Source organism: Scyliorhinus canicula, chromosome 4 (assembly GCF_902713615.1).
Source record: "Scyliorhinus canicula chromosome 4, sScyCan1.1, whole genome shotgun sequence".
In the NCBI taxonomy this organism is placed as follows: domain Eukaryota; kingdom Metazoa; phylum Chordata; class Chondrichthyes; order Carcharhiniformes; family Scyliorhinidae; genus Scyliorhinus; species Scyliorhinus canicula.
The window spans coordinates 229,409,512-229,429,700 of NC_052149.1; the positions used below are offsets into that span (position 1 = coordinate 229,409,512).

Below are 20,189 nucleotides of genomic sequence, written 5' to 3' on the forward strand. Positions count from 1 at the left end.
TATTTCACAAGATAGAGAATACAAAAGCAGAGATGGAGTGCTAGAACTGTACAAAATGCTGTTTAGGCGACAGTTGGAATTTTGTGTACTGTTCTGGTCACCACATTATAGGAAGGACAGAATTTCTCTGGTGAGAGTACAAAAGATTTACAAGAATGTTGCCAGGGCTGGTAAATTGCAGCTGTGAGAAAAAGTTGGATAGGCTAGGATTGTTTTCCTGAGGACATAGGAGGTTGAGGGGTGACTTGATTGAGGTGTACAAAATTGAGGGACCTAAATTGAGCAAACAGAGAAGACTTGTTTCCCTTAGCGGAGAAATCAATTTTCTTTTTATTCGTGTACAGGATGTGGGCATTGTTGGTTAGGACCGCAAGTCAGGGTGGCGAGTGACTTGGAGGGTAACCTCAAGGTTGTAGGGTTCCCAGGTATCTGCTACTCTTGACCTTCTAGGTGGTAGTGGCCATGGATTTGGAAGGTGCTATCTAAGGAACCTTGGTGAGTTACTGCAGTGCATCTTGTAGATGGTACACACGGCTGCCACTTTTCGTCGGTGGTGGAGGGTTTGAATGTTTGTGGAAAGAGGAGCAATCAAGGGGGCTGTTTTGTGCTGGATGGTGTTGAGCTTCTTGAGTGTTGTTGGAGCTGCACTCATCCAGGCAAGTGGGGAGTATTCCATTACACTCGTGACTTGTGCTTGTAGATGGTGGGCAGGCTTTGGGGGATTAGGAGGTGAGTTACTCACCGTAGGATTCCTAGTCTTTGACCTGCCCTGGTAACCACATTTTTAAAATGGCTAGTCCAGTTAAGTTTCTGATCGATAAGGCAGCACGGTGGTGCAGAGGGTTAGCCCTGCTGCCTCATGGCGCTGAAGTCCCAGGTTCGATCACGGCTCTGGGTCACTGTCCATGTGGAGTTTGCACATTCTCCCCGTGTTTGCGTGGGTTTCGCCCCCACAACCCAAAGATGTGCAGAGTAGGTGGATTGGCCACGCTAAATTGCCCCTTAATTGGAAAAAAATGAATTGGGTACTCGAAAAATTTTTTAAAATGTTTCTGATCGATGTAACTCCTAGGCTGTTGATTGAGGGGGATTCAGTATGGTGATTACCAGGGGCCACAGATTTAAGGTGATTGGTAGAAGAATTAAACGGGGTATTAGGAAATACTTTTCACCTCGAGGATGGTAGGTGTCTGGAATTCTGTGCCTGGTTTGGTGGTTGAGGCAGAAACCCTCAACTCATTTAAAAGGTATCTAAATCCAAGCCAGAAGTGCTGTAACCTCTAAGGCCATGGACTGGCTGCTGGCAAGTGAGATTAGAATGGACTGCTAGTTTCTTTTTCAGCTGCTGCAGACACAATGAGCTGAATGGCCTCTTTCTGTGTCACAATATTTTGATGCTTCTATGGTATCACTGCCTGGGCCAGAATTATTTCCCACCCCTAACTGCCCTTGAGGAGGTGGCAATGAACTACCTCTTGGACTGCGGCAGTTCATGTGGTGTAGGTATATCTACAGTGCTGTTAGGGAGTTCAATGATTTTGACCCAGCAACAGTGAAGGAACAGTGATATATTTCCAAGTCAGGCTAGTGTGTTGCTTGGAGGGAACTTGCTGGCGGAGGTGATCCCATCCATCTGCTGCCTTTGTCCTTCTGATGGTGGAGGTCGGGTGTTTGGAAGGTGCTTTCAAAAGAGTCTTGGTGAGTTGCTGCTATGCATCTCGTAATTGGTATATACTGCTGCTACTGTGCATCGTTGGTGGAGGGAGGGAATGTTTAAGGTAGTGAATGTGGTGCCAATTAAGTAGGCAGTTGTTTGATGTATAAATTCTGATTTGCATTGTTGACAAAATCTTAATCCATTACCTGGGCTGTTCTTTTTTTGTCCACAGTTTCGATAGTAATGGGAGTACCGACTGTCAAGAGGGAGGTGCACAGTTACCTGATAGACACATTAAACTCCCTCATTTATGAACTGACCCCAGACGAAAAACAAGACTGTGTGATTGTTGTACTCATTGCAGAGGTGAGTGGAAATACACTTCTGGATTTGTGCTGTTTGAGGGATGACTTAATTGTGGTCTTGTCTGGACAATGCAGAAGCAGAAGGTTTTTTTTTATTTGTTAAAGAAATGTGGAACCAAGCCAGGTACCACACTGCTGAGAATCTGGAGTCGCATGTTAATGATGAAGTAAGGATGGAAGATTTTCCTTCCCTTAAAGGACATTGTGAACTAAATGGGTTTTTAAACAATAATCTTTATGGTCATCTTTCTATTCCAGCTGCCATGCTGAGTTTTGAACTCGTGTCTCTGGATTATTGGTCCAGGCTTTTTTGATTCCTGGTTCAGCAACATGATCACTATGCTACCAGTAAGAACATAAGAACTAGGAGTAGGAGTAGGCCATCAGGCCCCTCGAGCCGGTCCCGCCATTCAATGAGATCATGGCTGATCTTTTGTGGACTCGGCTCCGCTTTCCCACCCGAACATCATAACCTTTTATTCCTTTATTCTTCAAAAATCTATCTATCTTGATCTTGAAAACATTTAATGAAGGAGCCTCAACTGCTTCACTGGGCAGGGAATTCCATAGATTCACAACCCTTTGGGTGAAGAAGTTCCTCCTAAACTCTGTCCTAAATCTACTTTCCCTTATTTTGAGGCTATGCCCCCTAGTTCTGCTTTCACCCGCCAGTGGAAACAACCTCCCTGCATCTATCTTATCTATTCCCTTCATAATTATATATGTTTCTATAAGATCCCCCCGTATCCTTCTAAATTCCAACAAGTACAGTCCCAGTCGACTCAACCTCTCCTCGTAATCCAACCCTATCAACTCTGGGATTAACCTAGTGAATCTCCTCTGCACACCCTCCAGCGCCAGTACGTCCTTTCTCAAGTAAGGAGACCCCAACTAAACACAATACTCCAGGTGTGGCCTCACTAACACCTTATACAATTGCAGTGTAACCTCCCTAGTCTTAAACTCCATCCCTCTAGCAATGAAGGGCAAAACTCCATTCGCTGCCTTAATCGCCTGTTGCACCTGTAAACCAAGTTCTTGCGACTCATGCACTAGCACACCCAGGTCCCTCTGCACAGCAGCAAGTTTTAATATTTTATCATTCTGCTGTTATTCCTACCAAAATGGATAACCTCATACTTGTTAAAATTGTATTCCATCTGCCAGACCCTAGCCCATTCACTCAAACTATCCAAATCCCTCTGCAGATTTCCAGTACCCTCTGTACTTCTTGGTTTATAACTCATCTTCGTGTCGTCTTCAAACTTGGACGCATTGCACTTGGTCCCCAACTCCAAATCATCTATGTAACTGGTCATTGGAATATGTTCTATAATAATACGTTATTTAGTCCTGAGAGCCATGGAGATTTTGCCCTCACGGACACACGCCAGCAATAACCTTGGATCTGTTGGATTTAGGCAGAGGTTCCTTCAGCACTGCACCTAGGTTCCCCTTACTCGCAGTCACACCCTCCTGTCCCTGACCTGCATTGTTCTGTAACCAAAGGGATATGACTGCATCCTGGATCCAAGTGTCTGGGTGACTCTCCCTCTTCATGATGTCAAGAACTCAAACTCTGAGCTGGAATTCCTAATACAAATGCATATTGTCTGGGATCGCAGTGCTCCACACAAATGTCCAACATGCTGCAGTTGTGGGACGCTACGTGCACTGTCACCCCTATGTAATATTATTTTATTTATTTAATTACTTAATTAACTTAAAATTAGATGTCTTTTAAACAGCCTTACTCCTTGTTTTTTATTTTACAGCTTTTTAAATATTTGCGAAAGAATACAATTTATTAAGAATATGGAGATGATGAAAAGTGGTAATCCATTAATATCACAGAATTGTTATAGGAGGCCATTTGGCCCTTCATGTCTGCACTGCCTCTCCAATCGAGCATCGTGACTTAGTGCCATTCCCCTGCCTTTTCCCCATACCCCTGCACACTGTTTATATTCAAGTAATCATAGAATGCCGTCTTGAATGCCTTGATTGAACCTGCCTCCACCACACTTGGTGCATTCCAGACCCGAACTGTTTGTTGTATGGAAAGGTTTTTCCTCGCATCCCATTTGCTTCTCCTGCAAACTACATTAAACCTGTGCCCTCTCATTCTTGATCCTTTTGCAACCGGGAACAGATATCCCCCCCCATCTACTCTGACCAAGCCTCTCATGCTTTTGAACATCTCTATCAAATCTCCTCTTAGCCTTCTTCTCTCCAAGGAGAACTGGTCCAACCTCTCCAATCTGTCCTCATAACTGAAGTTCCTTATCTCTGGAACCGTTCTTGTAACTCTCTTCTGCACTGTTGGGGCTGGGGGGCCTGGATGCTGACGGTCGGGCGGCCCTCAGAGCAGGCAGCCCTCTGAGTGGGCGGCCCTCAGAGCGGGCGAGTGGGCGGCTCTCGGATTGGGCGAGCCGGCCTTGGCGGAGGCGAAAGTGAGAGAGGGCCGTGTGTTTAAGAGGTGTGTGTCTGATGTAAACATCATGCCTCCCATTAAAAATGACAAAAGGTGAGAATTAAGTATTTTTTTATCAAGAGAGCTTTTTAATTATTACCAGATTAGCCATTCCTAAAGTTGATACTATTTCCAGGTGTTAATGTTTAGGGGCAATGGGAGCGTGGCTTGGCCAGGGTTTAATGTTAGTGTGCCATGTGATTGGCAAATGTATTTATGATTCTGTACCTCTTCCTAATTCCTAATGTATACAGAAATATAGCTGGAAAAGGCTTGTTGATACCTGTGTTTGCACATATTTCGCGGCAAAAAAAGGGGTGTCAATATTAACTGTTTGGGGTTCCCCGGTACTCTTGAGGGATCACTAAGGGTTTCTCGTCTCAAAGTTTGGAAAACTCTGATCTATGCACATATATACCCAGGTCCCCCTGTGCCTGCATCCCTCTGTTACCCCTTATTTCATATTGACGCGCCATGTTCTTCCTACCAAAATGCATCACCTCCCACTTCTCCGCATTGAATACATCTGCTACCTATCTGCCTATTCCTTGTCTATCTCCTTTTGAAGTTTTAACTGACCTCTTCACGATTTGCAATACTACCAAGTTGTATCATCTGCAAACTTTGAAATTGTTCCTTGCCCACCAAGGTCTAGATCATTAATATATATCAGGAAATGCAAGGGTTCCAATACTGACCCTTGAGGGATTACCACTATAAACCTTCCTCCAGCCTAAAAAATGTATGTTGACCATTACTCTCTACTTCCTATTGTTCAGCCAATTTTGTATCCACATTGCTACTGTTCCTTTTATTCCATGACTATAACTTTCTCTCAAGTCTGTTGTGGGGCACTGTATCGAATGCCTTCTGAATGTCCATGTACCCCACATCAGTAGGGCGGCACAGTGGTTAGTACTGCTGTCTCACAGCGGCAGGGACCTGGGTTCGATTCCGACCTTGGGTGTCTGTGTGGAGTTTGCACTTTCTCCCCATGTCTGCGTGGGTTTCCTCCGGGTGCTCCGGTTTCCTCCCATAGGCCAAAAATATGCAGCTTGGGTGGTTTGGCCATGCTAAATTGCCCCTTCATGTCCGACGGTTAGGTGTGGTTACGGCGGATAGGGTGGGGATTGGACCAAGGTGGAGTTCTCTTTCGGCAGGTTGGTGCAGACTGGCTAGGCCGAATAGGCTCCTTTTATTAATAATAATCTTTATCATCACAAGCAGTCTTACATTAACACTGCAATGAAGTTACTGTGAAAAGCCCCTTGTCACCACATTCCGCGCCTGTTCGGGTACACTGAGGGAGAATTCAGGATGTCCAAATTGCCTCACAGCACGTCTTTGGGACTTGTGGGAGGAAACTGGAGTGCCCGAAGGAAACTCACGCAGACATGGGGAGAACATGTAGACTCCGCACAGACAGTGACCCAAGCCGGGAATTGAACCTGGGACCTTGGCGCTGTGAAGACACAGTGCTCACCACTGTGCTACCATGCTGCCCTTCTGCATTGTAGGGATTCTATAATCGATAGAATTACCCCCAACAATCCTTTCTATTATCTCCTCAAAAAACTCTCAAGTTCCTGTAGAAATCCATGCTGGCTCTTCCTAATCAACCCACATTTTTTGATGTAACTACTAATTCTATCGCGAATAATTGTTTCCAGAAGCTTTCCTACTACTGACGTTAAACTGGCTGGCCTGTAATTGCTAGAGCTATCCTCACAACCTTTTTTGAAAAAGGGCTCAATATCTGCAATTCTCCAATCCTCTGGCAACCTCCCCTGATCGAGAAGACTGGAAGAATATGGCCAGCGTCCCTCCAGTTTCCAGTCTCACTTCCTTCAACATGCTTGGATGCATTTCATCTGGTCCTGGTGCCTTGTCAACTTTTAGTACTGACCGCCAATTCAATACTTTCTCCTCATCAATTTTGAACCCCTCTCGGGACAGAATTCCTTGACTGTCACAATGTCCTGGGTAGCATCTACTTCCTTGGTAAAGACAGATGCAAGGTATTCATTTAATACCATGGCCATGTCCCTGCCTACATATGTAAATTTCCTTTTACCACCCTTTTTGCCATTTACACGTTGATAGAATACTTTGAAATTCCCTTTTATATTGTCTTTGTTCGTAATCCCTCTTTGTTTCACTAGTCTGCTCTTTCACCTCCCCTCTCAATCTCTGTATTCCTCTTAGTTCTCTTTTTTAAATAAAATTTTAGAATACCCAATTATTTTTTTCCAATTAAGGGGCAATTTAGCGTGGCCAATCCACCCTAACCTGCACATCTTTGGGTTGTGGGGGTGAGACCCGCGCAGATATGGGGAGAATGTGCAAACTCCACACGGACAGTGACCCAGGGCCGGGAATCAAACCTGGGTCCTCAGCGCCATTGGCAGCAATGCTAACCACTGTGCCACGTGCTGCCCCTATGGGGAGATTTAATAGAGGGGCTCAAAATCAAGAAGGGTCCTCAGTGCTGTGAGGCAGCAGTGCTAACCACTGTTAGCCACCATGTCGCCCTATTCCTCTTGGTACTCAACTGTAGTTTCTACCGGACACCTGTCATAAGTACACTTTTTCTTCCCTATCTTAATTTCTATCTCCTTTTTAATCCAGGGAGCTCTGAATTTGTTTGCCCTACCTTTTCCTTTTCAGGGAATATACCCTGCCTATTTCCAGATAATTTCTGTTTTGAAGGTATCTCATTGTTCAGCTACAGTTTTTTCCCTCAATCTTTTGGTTCAATTTAACAGGCCCAGCTCCATTCTTGCCCCATTGAGGTCTGCTCTCCCCTAGTTATTTATTCTTGAATTGGATTGCCTAATTTCCTTTTTCTATCATCATCCTGAATCTTACAATCAATGATTGCTGTGTCCTAAGTGTTCCCACACTGATGCTTGATCTGCTTGGCCCACCCTATTTTCAAGGACCAGGACCAACAGTGCATCCTTTCATGTTGACAGAAAACGTACTGCGCTGTAGAAAATTTTCCTGAACACAGTCTAAGAATCTTTGCCCCTCTCCACCCTTTATACCACCACTGTCCCAGTCTACTTTCGGGTAATTCACGTCCCCCATTAAAACTGCTCTGTAACGATTGCATCTCTCTAATTTCTCAGCAGATGTTTTCTTCTAAATCCTTCTCACTAGTTGGCGGTCTCTCGACTACACTGAGCAACTTAATTGCACCCTTTTTGTTCCTTGGTTTGAGCCAAATTGATTCTGTCATTGAATCCTCTGGGATATTTTCTTTATCCTGAATTGTAATGCTCTAACCAATATCTTCACCCCTGCCCCTTTCTTTTCTGAACACTTGTATCCATGAATATTTAACAACCAACCTTGCCCTTTCTTAAGTCAAATCTCGGTTATCATCTCAACATCACTTTTACACAATGCCATCTGCACCTGTAGCTCCCCAAACTTGCTTACTATGGATGTGATTTAATCAGAGGACGTCCGCCAAGGTCTTCAAAGGCCACAGGCGCCAGTGTCAGGAGGGGCGGGATTTGGAAGAGCTGGAAACCGCTTGATCTCCTTGGTGGCAGGCCCCAGGTTGGCCTCCAGCGCTTCCTCCTCCCCACTGGTGGGGCGCTGGGGGTCTCCATGGGATGGAAGGGCAGCTGGAGTGAGCTCCAGAGGACTCTAATGTCATCTGGCTCTGCCCGTCCTGGCAGCTGCCCATTACCGATGGTCCTCAGTGACTGGGCCATGCTCTGCAGTGCTCTGGCAATGTCCATCTGCGTGTGGGAAATATGCCTCAGCGACTGGGACATGAGGTTGAGGCCTTCCGCCATAGTCATCACTGACTGAGCCTTGCCTTGGGCATCACCACTCAAGACGCTGAGGGCGTGCTTTAAGTTTTCCACTGCGGTTTCCACCTAGCAGTGTTGGCCTCAGTGCCATGCATTGTTGGTATTATCTTCAGTGCCGATCAGCCTTTGGGATTCTTCCAATTGAGTATGCACTCACTGGACATGAAGGGGTTGTGCTGGTGGGTGTCAGTGGGTTCTGAGGAGCAAGCATGAAGAACTGATGTGGGGAGGGTGCGAAGTGCCAGCCAGTGATTTTGGGGGGGGGGGGGGGGTGGTTTGAGTGGTGACGGGTGCAACTAATGCCAGCAGAGAGGTGGTAACTGTTCTTGCAACTTGGTGGAGGTCGTTGGTCTTCCGACATTGCACAGCGGTCCTCCTGGTTATGTCGCCCATACTGACAGTCGCTGCCACTGCCTCCCAGGCGGTATCGATGACCCTGCTGCTGGTCCGCCGACCTCCTTGAGGGAACAGGATGTTCTGCCTGGCAGGGAAGCTTGAGCAGGTCTGTGCGCTTATGCTTGGTGTTGACTGGGATTGAGTGATGAGGGAGTGTTTAAAAGCAGCTCTCCCTTGTGAGCGGTGAAATGCTGAGGCACGAGTTTGGCCAATCAGGTGGTGAGACGGTCAGTAATTGGCGAGAAGTTCATGGGGACTCATTTCCGGCATTAAGTGCAGTTAAACATGGGCCATGATCTCACCAGCGTGGCTGTTCAGAAACACCCCGGCAAACGTGCCCAAAATCACACTTGGAAATCTTTCCGTTAAATCGCACCCTATACTTCGCGCATTCAGGTATACGTGAACAGTAACCCTGATTTAGACTCCATCGCTTTCTCCCTTACTCTGACTTCATTCATTAATTTACTATTCTCTATACTAGTGCTTTCTGTCCTTCCCAGCATTTTGTGCATCCTGGTAGTCCTCTCTGATATTTCCTCTTGGTACTCACATCCCTGCCGAGTTAGTTTAAAGCCCTCCCAACAGCACTAATAAAACGTCCCGCAAATAATCAGACCCAGCTCTGATCAGGTGCAACCAGTCTGGTTTATACAGTGCCATCTCCCCCCAGAGCCTGTCCCAGGAATAAAAAGCCCTCCCTCCTGCACAATTCTTCCAGCTACCCATTCCTCTGCCTTACCCTCCTTTTCAGTACTCACTTTCACATGAGGTGAAATCACATACTACATTTGAGGTCTTGCTTGCTAACCTTCTGCCTAGCTTCCCTAAATTCTGATTGCAGGACCCCATCTCCCTTCCTATCTAAGTCATTAGTACCGATGTGGGACATGACCTCTGGCTGCTCACCCTCCTCCAGAAGCGTGGCCTGCAGCCGACCTTTGAGGTGAAGATGTCCATGTTGATCATCTGGGTGTTTGGTAGGGTTCCAGTGGGTACATAGGTGACTGCTAAAACCAGTCTGTGCTTAAAGTTCTGCTGCAAGTTAGACAGGATGCTGCAGACGATTATGTTTTGGACGTGGTCCTGGATCAGGATTTTCTCTTTCCCTCTGATTGGCACTCACTTCTTAAGTAGGCCACGCCATTTATGGTTGTGCCAGGTGCAGCATTCCTGGGCAAGCTTCTCTTTCAATGTAATTAAATACTGAATATAATTGTATGACACTTTTTTAATACATTGTGTAAATTATGATCAAACTCAAGTTTATATTTGGTAAAATTGGCTTTTTTTTGTCATTTTTGAAATCATTAATTGATCTAGTTTGTTATAGATCAATTTAAATGTTTACTTGCAAACCCACCCCCCGCACGTCACGCTGTGGTGTCACTGTGCGGACCCTCCCGTGCTGCTCACTGACACTCCAACCACAGCTCTACTCTGAACCTTGCCCTTTTCACTCCTTTTTCATTTTTCTTTCTTGGAGCTTGCTTCTTGTAAGTTGACTGCTGCATTTTCTACACTACCATAATTACTGTCCTTCATTAGTTGTAAAGTACATTGGGACATCTCAAGTTTCTGAAAGGTGCTGGGAAATGCATTTTTTTTTCTTTTGTTTTGTGACATTTGTTAATAGCTCACAAAGGATTACAAATCAAAATGACAATTTATTGCCTGTAGATGATCATTCCCCCCCCCCCCCCCAAACCACCTCCACTGCCCTTTCTGGATGCAGGTTGAGGGCCGATTTGAAGCTTGTGTTCAAATTTCTTGGGTAGCTGTCACGGTTCACAATTATAAATCTATTAAATCCTGAAATTATTTTCTGCTTCAATGGCTCAACAATATGTAAGGCTCTTGTGGATTAAGTCAACTGAGTGTTACCATCCCAATTGATGTCACTACTGGATGGGAAGGATGTAAAGAGTTACGGGACTGCCAGTTGGAAAACAGTGGCAGGATCAGACTGGGTTAGCATGGATTTACGAAAGGGAAATCATGCTTGACAAATCTACTGGAATTCTTCAAGGATGTAACTAGTGGAGCTGATGAGAGGGAGCCAGTGGGTGCTGTTTATTTGGACTTTCAAGGGGCTTTTAACAAAGTGCCACAAGGGATTAGTGTGTAAAATTAAAGCACATGGGATTAGGGATAGTGTATAGAGATGGATAGAAACTGGTTGGCAAACGGAAACAGAGTAGGAATAAACTGATCTTTTTCCAAATGACTAGTGGGGTACCACACGGATCAGTGCTGGGACCCCAGCTATTCACAATATATATTAATGATTTTGATGAGGGAATTAAAAGTAATATCTCCAAATTTGCAGATGTCACAAAGCCGGTTAAGTGGTGAGGAGTGTGATTTGGACAAGTTGAGTGATTGGGCAAATGCAGTATAATTTGGGTAAATATGAAGTTATCCACTTTGGTAATAAAAATGAGACGGCAAATTATTATCTGAGCATGGCCATAAATTAGGAGAGGGGAAAGTGCAACGAGACCTGGATGATCTCACATACCAGTCGCTAAAAGTAAGCATGCGGGTGCAACAGGCGGTAAAGAAAGCAAATGGTATATTGGCCTTCTTGGCGAGAGGATTCGAGTTCAGGAGCAGGGCTGTCTTCCGATAATTATACAGGGCCTTGGTGAGGCCACACCTAGAATATTATGTGCAATTTATCTGAGGAAGGATGTTTTTGCTCTAGAGGGAGCGCAGGGGAGGTTTACCAGGTTGATTCCTGGGATGACAGAACTGATGTATGAGGAGTGATTGAGTCGGTTAGGATGGTATTCACTAGAATTCACTGCCCTATTATGTATTTCTTTTTATTTTATTTTATTTTCATGTACTTAATGATCTGTTGAGCTACTTGCAGAAAAATACTTTTCACTGTACCTCGGTACACGTGACAATAAACCAATCCAATTCGGAAGAATGAGGAGGGATCTCACAGAAACCTATAAAATTCTAACTGGACTAGACAGGGTAAATGCAAGAAGGATGTTCCCGACGGTGGGGGTGTCCACAACCAGGAGTCACAGTCTGAAGATATGGGATAGACCCGTTTAGCTCAGAAATATGGAGAAACGTCTTCACCCAGAGTGTGGCCAGCCTATGCAATTTGCTACCGCTGAAAGTAGTTGAGGCAAAAATATTGTATGTTTTCAAAAAGCAGTTAGTTATAGCAGTTTGAGTGAAGGGATCAAAGGATATGGGGCGAAGGCGATTTCAGGTTATTAAGTTGGATGATCAGCCATGACCATAATGAATGACTGAACAGGGCCGAGTGGCCACCTTCTCCTATTTTATATGTTTCTATTAGCTTTTAATAACAGAAAAACAACGGACACCATTCAACATGCAAAAAAAAGTCCTCGCCTCTTAGGGGGTCCTCGAGCCCCCCTCTCCTCTTAAGGGCACTGCACTCCTGGGCCAGCTCCCTGGGCAGGCAATGTGGAACCCGGGCGCCTTGGCACTGCCAGCCTGGCACTGTCACCCTGGCAGTGCCAACAGTAGTGCCAGGGTACCACCCTGTCCAGAGCCTGACCACTCGGGGACCTCCGATGGCCTGGGAGACCGTTGAGGTACCATTATGCCTGGTTTCTCGTTTGTGTGGTCCAGTGCTAAATGGCACCAAGGCAAGGTCTCCCAGGTGTGGGCATTACATCCCGGGCCTCGGGTACTGAATGGCTTATTTAAATATGTTAACCAGATCTCACCCAGCGAGGGTGAGATCCAGATTGCGAGGCTCGCAAGCTCTCGTTAGATCTCGCAAGCCGTTCCAAGTGTTGCATATCTCTCGAGAGGCCTCTCGCAAGAGTCGGGTGTGACAAGGTGATTGGATTGTGCCCAACATTTATTAAACATGAAAAGTTTGATATAATACAATACTCCTTCCCCACCTATCTTCACAAACATACACAGATTTTAAGGATAAAACTGGTTACAAAATATATCTTCAAATGTTCTCAGTAAATACACAAGAGCCCATAAACTAATGTGCCTATTTGGTTAGACGCACCCCACTCTGAAACCAAGTGCCGGACCTTCAGTGGGTTTCTTCTCAAACCCCCCAGTTAATTATTACAATGTGTGCTAACTGGCCTCACTGGGCACCAGCTTCCACATGAGTATTTCCCAAACTCCACTGGCGAAAAGTCAGCCTTCTTCCAAATAATACTTTTCTCAGCTGTTTTCAGATGAAGCAGGTTGGGACTCTACTCATTTGGAATCTAGAAGAATGAGCGATGATCTCGTTGAAACCTATTGGATTCTTAAGGGGCTTGAATGCTGAGAGGATGTAATAATCAATAATCTTTATTCATGTAACAAGTAGGCTTACATCAACACTGCAATGAAGTTACTGTGAAAAGCCCCAGTCGCCACAGTACGGTGCCTGTTCGGGTACACAGAGGGAGCATTCAGAATGTCTGTTTCATCTAACAAGCGCATCTTTCGGAACTTGGAGGAGGAAACCGGAGCACCCGGAGGAAACCCACGCAAACACCAGGAGAACGTGTAGACTCTGCACAGACAGTGACCCAAGCCGGGAATCTAACCGGGTCCCTGGCGCTGTGAAGCAACAGTGCTAACCACTATGCTACCGTGCCACCCCTGAGATTTCTCTTATGGGAGAGTCTAGGACCAGAGGGCATAGTCTCAGAATAAAGGGGTGCCGAGTTACGCTGGGATGGGGAGGAATTTCTTCCCTGTGGGTTGTTGCTACAGAGAGCCGTGGGCCGAATCCTTGTGTATATTTAAGGCTTAGATGGATAGATTCTTGATCAGTAAGGGAATCGGGAGATACAGGGAAAGAGCAGGTATGTTGGATCAGCCGTGATCCCGTTGAATGATGGAGCAGGCTCAAGGGGCCAAACAGCCTACTCGTGTTCCTATTTCTTATGGTCTGTAATTTACTGCTTGTGTTAGGATCAGGTTAGGGTCCATTAAGTTTCAGATAGAAATCCAGATACCCAGCGATTCAACCAATGCAACAGTGCCACAAAATAAATAAAACACAGACTTTATTGTATTTAGAACAAATTTAACAGAACAAATATGATTAAGTTAACACCATAGCTTATTTACTAACCCCTTAGCTTTACTTCTAACTTTCCCCAAGAATTCTCTCATACATTACAATATCCAAGTTATTTATGTTCAAGAATACGCAAGACTATGTTCTAGTCCTCTAGAAACTATCTTCATTCTCGTCGGTTCCAGCTATTTTCAGAGTAAAACTTAAAGTTACTATAGCTTGATTGTGGATCCTTCAGCCCCTCTTCTGGTTGAATTTTCGATACTTCTAACCTTATCTACTAGGGACTTCCTTTTGCCACAAGACTCTGAGGACTGTAGATTATCTATTAGATGCAATGTAGGTAATCTTCTCGCTGCTTTATCCTCATTTTACATTCCCAGACCAGACACCACAAATTCTGTTACCATCCTGGAAGACGCCCCCAAATTTTTGTTGCAGTCCCAAACGAGACCCTCAGATCTGTTACCATCTGGTTAGGGACCATTAACTTTATATTTTTTTGAAGTAGACAGAATTTGAAATACCAGTTGCTTACTAAGAGAATAAAGCCGCAAATTCCTCAGTTTTAAACAAGCAGGAGAAATTCTACTATCCAAAAATCAACATTGCAAACGGTTAATATTCAGAATTAATATGAGGTAAACATGAATTAACAGGCCGACTGGTTGAACACAGTACAAAGTATGTATTAAATGGCAGACATCATCAAAACATGTTCCCCAAATTTCTCCACAACCCACCCAGACGAGAGTCAGCACTCTGAGCCACTAAAATCATTAAAGACTGTCTTCTCTGTGAGGGATTTCAGCTCACCTTCTCTCAAAATCCAGTCTGATCCTGGTCGTCAGCAACTCCACTCCATCCAAGTCCCAGAGACCATCCTCACCCAAAAGGCGCATTATTCCAGAATCTCTCAAATCTACTCCCAGGTCCAGCCTTCTTGCTCTCTTTTCCCACTGCGTCCTCCTGTGATGGCCAGCTACATTTCAGCATCTAAACACAGGCCACAGTCCCAGATTCTGTGCCACAACTACTCCTGGACTTCTTTGAGCCACCGTCGCCTCAGCAGCACAGAAAAGACCCTGTACCTAGACTTCCCTGAACCTCAATCTCAGCTGCACACAGCTAATGGTTCCTGGGGCTTCTCCGAACCCCATTCCTCTCGGCAGCATGGAAGTAATGGCAGCTCTTCAGTTGCATGGAGTCTACCCTCTTCAGCTCCCTTCGGGTTGCGATTCACTCTGCCCCTTGAACTGATTGTGACCTTTTTAAATCATCCAACCAAGTTCCACCCTATTCCTAGACACAGACCGATGTATCCAAGCTGGGTACATTCTGTACCTTGAATGTTAATAATTTACAGTCAACCAGAGAATCTTCCTAAGCTGCAGCTGCCATGTTAATATAATAGTTATTATTATAATTATTATATCTTGGGCCTATTTACTGTACAAGGCACCAATTTCTCATCAGGGTTCGGTCAACACATTGTGGGTTCAAAGAATCCCTATAATGCAGAAGAGACCACTCGGCCCATTGAGTCTGCACCAACTCTCTGAACAACCCCACCTAAACGTTGGACACTAAGGGGCAATTTAGCATGGTTAATCCACCTAACCTGCACATCTTTGGACTGTGGGAGGAAACCGGAACACCCAGAGGAAACCTACGCAGACATGGGGATAAAGGGGCGGCACAGTGGTTAGCACTGCTACCTCACTGCACCGAGGACCCCAGTTCGATCCCAGCCCAGCGTCACTGCTCGTGTGGAGTGTGCACATATTCCCCGTGTCTGCGTAGGTCTCACCCCCACAACCCAAAGATATGCCGGATTGGTGAATTGACCATGCTAAATTGCCCCATAATTGTAAAAAATAAAAGATACTGTGAGAAAGTGCAAACTCCACGCAGACAGTGACTCAGGGTCACAAATGAACCTGGGTACCTGGTGCTGTGAGGCAGCAGTGCTAACCACTGTGCCATCGTGCCGCCCTTTAATAAGACAAGGTGTATGAGAACAGATACAGATGGGTATAAAGCTTCAAGACATTAGAGTTGAGTCTGTCTGTTCTGCTTGAAGCAAAAATGAAGCTAAGACTGGTGATATTTCTCTTCTATGAATGTAATGCTGATAACCCTTAAAGACCTTTTACAACACCACCCATCTCCATGGCATGTTCTGGGATGTTCTCAAACAGATTTTTAATTTCAGTATCCCTCATTTAAAATTCCTCTTTTGACCTGATAAAGGAAATTGATTTTACAACTCTTCAGGATTTACCAAATGCTTTTAAACTAATTTAGCTTTAACTCCCTAAATTAAAACATCTCTCTGGACTGTCCTTCTTGCAAGGTTTGTGATGACCATCAATTCACACGAGTCGAGTTGTCGAAGAGAACAGTGGTTTTAATAAGCTAAGAAGTATGCCAGCTGTTATGGGAGACGTGTTTTCAGAACCCCAAAATGTATCATGGAGTTCAACCAACCTCCACCTTTAATGGATTGTTGCTTTTGAAGCACACTGCTTGTTCCCAGGTGTAGTATTACAATTATGGACACATGGTTTTTAAAACAAAACAATGTTTATTCCATCAAATTAATCTTTTAAATAAACATTGGATCTCTTAACACCCCTTACTTCAAATATAACCCCGAAAATAATACAACACCCCCCAATCCTGCAAACTGTTCCTTTACACATCCAAAAGACTTAACAAATCCTTCAAACAGAAGCACATTAGATTTATATTCATAACAGACCTTTTTACAATTCCGATTTCACCAAAGGATTAAGAGATGGTCCTTCATGGCAGAGATCACCAGCAATGCAGCACACAGCCACACCCAAGCTTTCTTCAAACTGAAACGAAAACACCCAAAAGCAGAGGTGAGCTCAGCTCCCCCCCCCCCCCCCCCCCCGTGACATCACTTCAGTAATATGATCAGCTTCATTTCTTAAAGGTACATTTCTTAAACATCAAATTCTTAAAGGCACTCTCATACGACACAGCCTGCTGCTGCTCCCGCACTGAGAGCTGGCCACAGGTCTGCCAATTATATACCTCCCCCGAGGGGTGGAGCCACGGGCGGAGCCAACAGAAGCATTAACACAACAACAGTAAGTAACAGTGAATAAGAACAACAGTGAACATATATACAGTGGTGGATAACAGTATAACGAATAACGGTAAATATATATATATATATAGTAGCAATACGTGCTTCACCACATTCACCCCCAGTTTTTAAAAAAAGTCCAGCGGGGGTGAAGTGGACTCACAGGTTGAGTCTGATGGGAGCCTTGATCTTCTGCCGTGATCGCCTCAGCCCCGGCTGTGGTGTGGGCACGGGTGTCGGGACCTTCGACTCCAGGAGCGCGTCGTCTGCAGCTTCATCACGATATGTTGACAGAGAGGGAGACCGTGTAGGCGCGGGGCGGTAGTAACGGCCCCAGGGAGGGCTGCCGTGCCAAGTCCCGCCACATTCGAGTGATGGTGATAGGCGGTGTAGGGGTGGGTGCGTTGGCGACGGTTGCTGGGGAACCTGTACGTGCCAAATCCCGGAGGGAGACTGTGTCCTGCCGTCATCGTGGTGTGCCACGTATGCATACCGAGGGTTTGCATGGAGGTGCTGAACCCTCTCGACCAGGGGGTCGGACTTATGGCTCCTCACATGCTTCCTGAGGAGGACAGGCCCTGGTGTTGCCAGCCAGGACGGAAGTGAGACCCCAGAGATGGACTTCCTGGGGAAGACAAACAAATGTTCGTGGCGGTGTAGAGAAGCGACCGGTTGGATTAGAGCACATCGGGAAGCACCTCCTGCCAGCGGGAGACTGGGAGACTTCTAGACCGTAGGGCAAGAAGGACGGCCTTCCAGACCAACGCATTCTCCCTCTCCACCTGCCCGTTTCCCCAGGGGTTATAGCTGGTAGTCCTGCTTGAGGTGATGCCCTTACGAAGCAGGAACTGACGCAGCTCATCGCTCATAAAAGAGGAGCCCCAATCACTGTGGATGTAGGTGGGGAAACCGAACATGGTGAAGATGCTGTGTAGGGCCTTGGTAACAGTGGCCGAGGACATGTTGGGGCATGGGATGGCAAAGGGAAAATGGGAGTACTCGTTACACGTTATGGTCAGTGGAGGGGAGGGGCCCTTTGAAATCAACGCTGAGGCGTTCAAAGGGGCGGGAGGCCTTCACCAGGTGAGCCCTGTCTGGCCGATAGAAGTGCGGCTTGCACTCCGCGCAGACTTGGCAGCCCCTGGTCACGGTCCTTACCTCCTCAGTGAAGTAGGGCAGGTTGCGGGCCTTGATGAAATGGAGAAGCCGGGTGACTCCTGGATGACAAGAGGTCATTGTGGATGGCCCGAAGTCGGTCTTGCGCACTGGCGCATGTACCGCTTTGCAGGGCATCTGGGGGCTCATTGAGCTTCCCAGGACGATATAAGATATCGTAGTTATAGGTGGAGAGTTCAGTCCTCCACCTCAAGATCTTGTTCTTTATCTTGCCCCACTGTGTGTTATTGAACATGAAGGCAACCGACCGTTGGTCAGTGAGGAGAATGAATCTCCTGCCGACCAGGTAATGCCTCCAATGTCGCACAGCTTCCACAATGACTTGAGCTTCCTTCTCGGCAGAGTGTTGAATCTCGGAGGCATGGAGGGTACGGGAAAAGAAGGCCACGGGCCTTCCTGCCTGGTTGAGGGTAGCGGCCAGGGCAAAGTCTGACGCATCGCTCTCCACCTGGAACGGAATGGACTCGTCCACAGTGTGCATCGTGGCCTTGGCAATGTCCGTCTAGATGCGGTCGAAGGCCAGGCGGGCCTCAGCTGTCAGGGGGAAAATGGTGGATTTGATAAGTGGGCGGGCCTTGTCCGCATGATTGGGGACCCACTGGGCATAGTAGGAAAAGAACCCCAGGCATCTCTTCAGGGCCTTGGGGCACTGGGGGAGGGGAATTTGCAGGAGGGGGCGCATGCGATCGGGGCCGGGCCCTAGGACTCCGTTTTCCACTACATAGCCAAGAATGGCTAGTCGGGCTGTGCGGAAAATGCAATTCTCCTTGTTATAGGTCAAATTAAGGAGTTGGGCGGTGTGGAGGAATTTCCTAAGGTTAACGTCGTGGTCCTGCTTATCATGGCCGCAGATGGGGACATTATCCAAATATGGGAACATGGCCCGCAGCCCGTACTGGTCAACCATTCGTTCCATCGTTCGTTGGAAGATTGAGACGCCATTGGTGACGCCGAAGGGGACCCTGAGGAAGTTGTAGAGGTGGTCATCTGACTCGAAGGCAGTGTAGTGGCGGTCCTCCGGGCGGATAGGGAGCTGGTGGTATGTGGACTTCAAGTCTACAGTGGAGAAGACTCAGTAGTGCGCAATCTGGTTGACCATGTCAGATATGTAGAGGAGGGGGTACACATCGAGTTGCGTGTACCGGTTGATCGTCTGACTGTAGTCGACGACCATCCGGTTTGTCTCACCGGTCCTGACGACCACCACTTGGGCTCTCCAGGGGCTGTTACTCGCCTCAATGATCACTTCCCGCAAGAGTCGCTGAGCCTCCGACCTTATAAAGGCCTTGTCCTGAGCACTGTATCGTCCGCTCCTGGTGGCGATGGGCTTACAGTCGGGGGTGAGGTTCGCAAAGAGCAAGGGAGGAGCGACCTTAAGAGTCGCAAGGCTACAGACATGAGAGGGGGCAAGGGTCCACCGAACTTCAGGGTCAGGCTTCGGAGGTTACACTGGAAATCCAGTCCTAATTAGAGGGGAGCGCAAAGATGGGGGAGGACATAAAGTTTAAAGTTGGCATACTCGACGCCCTGTATCACAAGGTTTGCGACACAGTACCCCCGGATCTGCACGGAATATGATCCGGAAGCAAGGGAGATTGTTTGGGACACGGGGAAAATCCGGAGGGAGGAGCGACTTACTGTATCCGGATGGACAAAGCTATCCGTGCTCCCAGATTCGAAGAGGCAGGACGTCTCCTGCCCATTGACCCCGACGGCCATCATAGAGTTCTTGAGTTGAGGGGGCCGGGACTGGTCGACTGTAACCGAGCCCAGCTGCGGATGACTGGAAGGTTGGCGGTAGCGGGGTGGTCCCAAAATGGCGGCCTCCATGAGTCGCACGTGACGGGCGCCGCCGAAGATGGCGGACAAGATGGCGGCCCCCACGGCTCACACGTGGCGGGCGGTGTTAAAGATGGCAGACAAAATGGCGGCGCCACGGACTGCACGAGGTGGGTGACGCGTCGGAAGGGGGCAGTATCAGCAGGCACGATGCCACACTGCGGCATCTGTGAGCTTCAGGTCGGGCCTGGGAGGCTTTCAATTTGGGAACTTTAGGTTGGGCCAGGCAGACTTTGGCAAAATGCCCCTTCTTACCGCACTCTTTGCAGGTCGCGTTCCGAGCTGCACAATGCT

General features: G+C 46.9%; 1 protein-coding gene across 1 annotated transcript in view; it reads left to right on the plus strand.

Annotated features, from left to right (window-relative positions):
- mgat4b (alpha-1,3-mannosyl-glycoprotein 4-beta-N-acetylglucosaminyltransferase B) overlaps window positions 1-20,189 on the plus strand; it is a 366,555-nt gene that overhangs the window by 177,579 nt on the left and 168,787 nt on the right. The window contains exon 4 of the mRNA XM_038796210.1: window positions 1,890-2,023. Within this exon, the coding sequence (XP_038652138.1) occupies window positions 1,890-2,023 (134 nt within the window). The remainder of the gene's footprint in view (window positions 1-1,889; window positions 2,024-20,189) is intronic.